The sequence below is a fragment of the Bison bison genome, unplaced genomic scaffold (assembly GCF_000754665.1).
Source record: "Bison bison bison isolate TAMUID 2011002044 unplaced genomic scaffold, Bison_UMD1.0 scf7180017864491, whole genome shotgun sequence".
Taxonomy (NCBI): domain Eukaryota; kingdom Metazoa; phylum Chordata; class Mammalia; order Artiodactyla; family Bovidae; genus Bison; species Bison bison.
In genome coordinates, this window is record NW_011495050.1 from 23,495,439 (window position 1) to 23,502,341 (window position 6,903).

The window sequence follows — 6,903 nt, forward strand, 5'->3', positions numbered from 1 at the left end:
TGCACTGGGGGAACACAGGGTCTCTGCTGGCCGAGAATACCTTCTCCATGCTGGATTGACAGTCCCCTTCTTCAGCTGCTGTGAGACGGGACCAGGCTGTCGGCACACCCTTCTGGAGGTTACACAGAAGGGGACACTTGCAGATGCCACCGCCCCTTGGTGAGAACTCAGTGTGGAAGGCGGGCAACCCACTTGCCATTGTCCAGATCTCATGGGCATGGCTGGGGGACCAGCCGGGCTTCAAAGAGGCAGCAAACATAAATGGGCAAAGAGTTAGCCCTGGAGCCACATGAGATCAATGGGATTTTCCTCTCCAGTGATTTTTAATAGCAGAAATTTGGATTTGGTGTCAATAGCCTAAAACCCACAGGAGACTGCCTTGATTCTTTTAAACCTCTATTTCCCTGACTCAGGCACCAGCCCAAGTGTTTTCTCTGGTATCATTGTCCCTGACATTGTTACCTGTTGTGGTTGGCTTTTGAGAAGAGAGATGGAAGCAAACGGAGCAGTCCCTCTGCTCTGTTAAAAATAAAGTAAGGCTACTGAGTTTCGCTCGGCGCTAGATGGAGGACATGGAGCACCGTGCAGAAATTCTGTGTTTACGTTGAGATGAAGAACTGGGCAGGGCTTTAAGGTTGATCTAATCCAGGCTCCTCATTTTGCAGCAGAGGGATGTGAGGCTCAGAGAGGCCAAGTGAGGTGCCTAAGATCACAGAGTTGAAGGCAAAACTGGGAGCAAAGCCCAGTTAGCCCAGGGACCTCCCTACGGGTTCACGTGGCCTTAAGAATGGCTCATAGGCTAGGTCACACGGCCGTTCATGCTCAGCCATTCAGTTGTGTCCAACTCTTTGAGATCCTACAGACTGTAGCCTGCCAGGCTCCTCTGTCCGTAGGATTGCTGGGCAAGAATACTGGAGTGGGTTGCTATACCCCTCTCCAGGGGGATCTTCTTGACCCAGGGATCGAACCTGCGTCTCCTGCATTGCAGGTAGATTCTTTACCACTGAGCCACTGGGGAAGCCCCATAGGCCAGGTCACTACTGGGTTGAGTAGGTACTAAGGGCCAATTCCCCCAGCAATAGTCATAGCAAATCAGCCAAGACACTCTGGTTTCCCAGGACCCCAACTTGCTGCCAGGGAGGCACTGTAGCAGTGGGGGGCATGGCAACCAGGTGGGGTGAGGTTGGCACTAGCAGACCCGTTGGTAGTACTGAACAAGACAGGAGGGGGCAAACCCTACCAGGGGTGTCTGTTTCACAGGGGCTCCAATAATTCATAACCATTCCCACAACAGAGCAGGCTGGTTGCTCCAGGTCCTGGTGAAAAAAGGACCCCACCTCTCCATACCCCCAAAGAAGAATGGACTCCTCTTCCTTCCCCACAAATGTTCAAAAAGCCCAGACTTTCTCAAGAAATCTGGTTCCCAGTGTCAAACGCCCTTGTTGTGTTTGCCACTCCATGTGTAACTGAAGTGCCCTAAGGGAGGGTCAGCAACCATTTTCTATTTAATCCTCATACTCTTCGAGGCTGGAGCCCTGAGTGTGTCAGTGTTACCCCTCATTTCTGAGTCAAGGCACAGAGGCTAAAATGCAGCCGTCACACAGAAGGGCTCCTCGGGGTTGCATCAATGCCTGCACAGTAGCATGTTAATGAGTGTTAAAACTGACAGCACAAATACAGCATTCTTGATTTTTTAAAATTACAACTCTGTAACAAGTCATGCTGTTAAAACATACAAGAAATACCAGTTAAGCCTTCAAGGAGATAACACACAGCCTGTACAGATCACGGCTATCCCAAAGTGCATAACATATCATTTTCTTCGAAGTGAAGCAAGAATTAGCAGGTAGTTCCATTATTTGAACACTAAGACGAGTAGAAATAACAAATCCAAGCGGTAAATACCAATTACTACCTTAGGAGCTACACATCAGCTCGGCATTACAACATGCCCCTCCTTGGTAACAAAGCCAGGAAATGTAGGGGGTTGACAGAAAACACTGGACGATAACCAACATGCATCTATGCAGTAAAGACATGGTGTCACTTCCCAGCCAGCGCTCTCAAAATGCTTATCACATACATTTTGAGAAAAGCATGACCTATATCTTTGTCTCAGTGGCATTGAAAAGAACAACCTTCAAGTGTTGGCAGCGAAGCTGTTCTCAAGCCCACAGCTGGACATAGGTGCTTTGAAGCTTCGTCTGTGTCCTCCAAAGGGGGTTGATGGGTCAGTCTGGCAGCCTGGTGGCCAAAGCTGTCAGCTCATAATCATACTCTCAACTCCAGAAACAGAACGGAAAATTCCCCTGACCCCTTCCCAGCTCCTTCCCTGCACAGAATAGTTTCAGGGACCAGAAGAAACTGCTCCATCAAATGTTATCTGACAAGGTTAATCAAAGCCCCACCGAGAGCTCTTGTGACCTGTGTACCTGGTACCTCGGTGCTACTTTGTGGGAAAGGAAGGAAGGGTTCTTTCCCCCTGGATCAGAGTTTCATCTCCATTCTCTGTGGGAATTAACTCCAGTGTTCAAACCAGCGGGGTTGGTTTCTCGCCCTCTTATCTGAAACCACTGCTTGGAGCCCTCAATGCTATTAGGCTATTCTCATGCTTGGAAGTGACTGAAATTCCAGGATGGGCAAAATAATATTTTATAAGAGTATATATATATATATATGTACAAAAGATATTAAAAAGACAGTCTCTAAAGCACTTTGGGATTCCCCCAATGAAAGGCACCAGATAAATGCAAGTCATCACCAAAATGAAAAGTCAAGTTTTCCAGCTTTCATATCAGCAAAGAGTAACCACTAGAAGTATCTTTGTTTCAGTGGTAAAAACCTTCCTGTTTAAAAAGAATACTGAGGAGAGTGACTGAGCTATTCAGCCTCCGGCCTTGTTTCCTCTTTTCACAAGTGTTCTGGTCAGTGACTGTGGATACCATGCTCAGTGACCCAATACCATCAGCCTTGGCAAACTGAACAGTCTTCACGAATTTGTACCATCACCTGCCCCAGTGCAGCTGGAGATGATTTCATAAATTCTCTGCCTTCTGGTGCTGCAAACATCAGCCAAAGCCAAGTGCTACATGTGCAAATTCTGAGAAATAACCCTGCTCTTCTGACTTGGTGGCTGGTTGCCCCTAAGGCATCTCACCTTTCCTGATAAACCTTTCCTTACTCTGAGAAATGGAGTAGATGGTAGACCAGGTAGCACTAGGAGGTGGCTGCCTCCCTGCTCCCTACGAGGCTCCAGTCTGATGGAGAGATTTGAACTGGGGACCCAAAGGCGTAAGTGACTAGTGCATTCATCCAACAAATGGCCCTCTCTGTGTAGCCATGGCAACTACAAGTACATAAAGCCTCTGACAAGATCCTCACTCTATCTGAAGGGTATGTACTACCTTCAACCAACTAAGAGACAAAATGGACCTTTTTAAGGAAGATCCAAGCCCTGGAGAAAAAGCCTGCCTAACTCCACGTGTGGACCCCTGGATTCTGTAGCCTTTCCAAAGAAGAACAACAACGGAGGCCAACTGGAACACCATCTGATTACCTAGAATATAACAGAGAATGACCCAAGTTAACCCTTCAAAATGCTACATGCTGCTTAACTGAAGAAGAAGGAGGGAGGGCATTTTGGAAAAGGAAAGAGTTCTTAATCTTCAACCCAAGTTTGAAAGTTTAAGGGTCTTTAAAATAGCATCAAGCTTTTCAAGAAGTTTGCAATTATATATGACATTTTATTAACAATGCTTTTTTGTTTTACAACTCTTTCCTTTCTCCTGGCCTCCACCAACCTTCCCCCCAACAAAAGGCAGCTGAAATGGAAATAAGAACTATAATATTTCCATCCTGGATAAGCCACTTGTCTATATTTTGAGTACACACTTTCATGCCACCGGGTGTCCATGTCATACCAGGAACTCTGGGGTGATTAGAGCATTGTGTATTACATACCGTATCCTAGAAGCAAAATTATCTAAGTAAACTCTGCTTGGAAATAAAAGCTTTATCTAAGCTTTCAGAGCAGGTAACAAAATTTTCTAAGCTACTGCCCTTGCTAGCAGCCCAACGTTTGCCTCAGAAAGACAATACAACAGTAAACTTGTTAGTTGAGAAAGACAACACGATCTTATTTCTAAACACCTTAAAAAAGAAACATTTCAGAAACATGCTAATAGCTAAGACAGCAAAGTTTGGTCAAATGACCTAGACCAGCAACCTCAGCAAGAAATAAATGTCCCTGCAACCACCCAGGAAAGAATGAGGCCTGATTCTGAAAGATCTTCAAGCATCATGCGATTTGGCCTATGTTTAGCTGAAGTCCCTAGCCCTAATGCATCTATTCTTGGGGAAAATTTCAGTCTTCACTACATGTTTAACAAACTAACATTCTCTAAAGAGCAACATTAAGAGGCGAACAGGGGTGTACATCATTTGAAAGGTGAGCAGGGTACCCATGCAAGTCACAATACAGATCATTGACAAAAACAACTCGCAGACTTGAATCGGTCATGTCTACTTAACTTCACATTCTCTTTGTTTGATATTAAAACTAAATGAAAGCAATGGATAAATAATTGAGATTTTGTTTTCACCTGACTGTGAGCAAAACCTCATCCTATCCTTGCAGGCCCCACAGATGTGTTTCCACAGGACATATTCGTGGGGGCTTTTTTATGGAATTCACATGACAGCCTCAGAAACAGGAGCACAAACAACTCAGAGACAGTCCTGGGCCATGAGCACTAGATGAGAGAACACAATGAACAGAGAAATTAGCATTCTAGGTGGTACTCATCCGGCAGAAAGGTGAACATTTTATGCCCACGATGCGAAGACCAGTGAGTGTCATTTCACTGAAAGGTGCAAAGGCATGGTGTCAGACACACCACCCTCTAAAAATGATCCTAAATACTGTAAAAGCAACCTGGGGTGCAGATCCCATGCATTCTCTCCCCTTTGGGGCTGGGCATACTCCTCACACCATAACCCTAGGGTACCTGGACTGTGCCAGGGGCACAAGAGACAGCTCAGCAATGTGGGTTTGAGGATATCAAGCCCTCCCAGCTAATGTAGGGAATCATTTAAACTTAGTTCGCTTGGCGAGCTCCTGCTCATGTTCGTCAGGCTCGCCATGAGGGATTTAACTTTATGGGCATAATAGTCCCTTAAATTGACGGAAGGGACCTCCTTCATTCCATCTCCGAAGTCACAGCTGCGCATGGCGCTCTCAAGTTGCTTCTGGCGCCGATAAAAGTGGGAGAATTTATTGAAGATCAAGGTGATGGGCAGTACCACCACCAGGATACCTGCCAGGATGCAGGCAGAGGCGGTCAGCTTCCCTGCCGTGGTCCCCGGGACCACATCCCCGTACCCTACGGTGGTCATACTGACGGTGGCCCACCACCAGCAGGCAGGGATGGTGGCCAGGCCCTCGTTCTCCTCCTTTTCAATGGTATAGGCCACTACAGAGAAGATGGAAATCCCCACAGAAAGGTAGAGCAGAAGCAGCCCTACTTCCTTGTAGCTGTATTTCAGGGTGGCCCCCAGGGAGCGGAGGCCAGTGGAGTGTCTGGCCAGCTTTAAGATGCGGAAAATCCGCATCAGCCTTAGGACCTGGGCCACCCTGCCCAAGTTGGCCAAGGTAGGCGTGCTCTCCACGACCAGGTTCACCACCAGCGTGATGTAAAAGGGGACGATGGACATGAGGTCAATCAGGTTTAGGGCGTTCTTGAAGAACTTGAGGAAGTCGGGGGCCACGGCAAACCTGGCCACCAGCTCAAAGGTGAACCAGGCGATGCCGAAGTGCTCCACGATTTCGAACCTGGGGTCCTCGCCCGGGTTGCCCTGGCGGTCAGGGATCTGGAAGTCTGGCAGGCTATTGAGACACATGGTGATGATGGACCCCAGAACCACGAGGATGGACAGGACGCTGAAGACCCTGCTCAGGACCGAGTAGCCGGGGTTGTCCAGCGCCAGCCACAGTTGTCTGCGGAAGTTGCCCAGGGGCTGCCCATCGAACTTCGAGGCGTCGTTGTAGAAGGCCAGGATCTCGTCGAAGGAGGACGTGGTGCTCTCCTGGTCGCTCTGCTCGTCCCACTTCTCCTGCTCGGGCTCCACTTTGCGGCCGTGGTAGCTGTAGCTACAGCAGGAGTCAATGAAGAACTCGTTGATGCCCCAGTATTCAATCTCCTGGCTGAAGGAGAAGACGCACAGCTCTGCCATGACGTGAAGCTTGCCGGTGTGGTAGAAGTGCAGCACGTAGGGGAAGAGCTCGGGGGTGCGGTCAAAGTAGAACTCGCGCTGGGCATCGTCGTAGTCGTCGCAGAGCTCCAGAATGGCCTCGCGCGAGTGGCAGAGCAGCAGGCGGCCCAGGCGCGTTTCGGGGAAGCGCAGCAGCGTGTGCGAGCGCAACCGCTTCTTGAAGCCGCCCACGTTGATGCGGATCTCTCCATCCTCGACGTTGGCCTCCGACACGTCCCACAGGCTCTGGCCAGTCATGCTGGAGACGCCCGGCCGCCCGCGCCGCGCGGGGGCGCTACACCTGTAAGCCAAAGCAAGCGCGTCGGGTGAGCGCCCGGCGCTCAGGGCTCGGGCACCCCTTCCTTTGTCCCCATCCGTCTCTAGCGCGCCCAGTTCTCTCCAGCGGGTCTCTGAGTACTGAAGGACACTGGGATGGGAGGACCGTTCTCTGGGCTTTGCCTCCCCGCCTCCCAAAGAAAGGCTTGGAGTTGGGGAGGGTGGGTTATGTTTCTACTAGCATGGCCGCGCCCGCACACCCATCCTGGGGGTTCTGTCGGTCGCTTTCCGCTGCCCGGGGTCGCAACCCCAGCAGCTCCGCGAGCTGCTAGCTGACCTTGCCCGTGGGCGGGCCGAGGAGACGCCCCCGCCCTCTCG

The 6,903-nt window shown here is 49.7% G+C and overlaps 1 protein-coding gene across 1 annotated transcript; it reads right to left on the reverse strand.

Annotated features, from left to right (window-relative positions):
- Positions 1 to 5,073: 5,073 nt before the first annotated feature.
- On the reverse strand, positions 5,074 to 6,507 carry KCNS2 (potassium voltage-gated channel, delayed-rectifier, subfamily S, member 2). Its single transcript, XM_010863537.1, has one exon. It carries the CDS (start codon positions 6,505 to 6,507, stop codon positions 5,074 to 5,076), a length of 1,434 nt encoding a protein of 477 aa, XP_010861839.1.
- Positions 6,508 to 6,903: the final 396 nt, after the last annotated feature.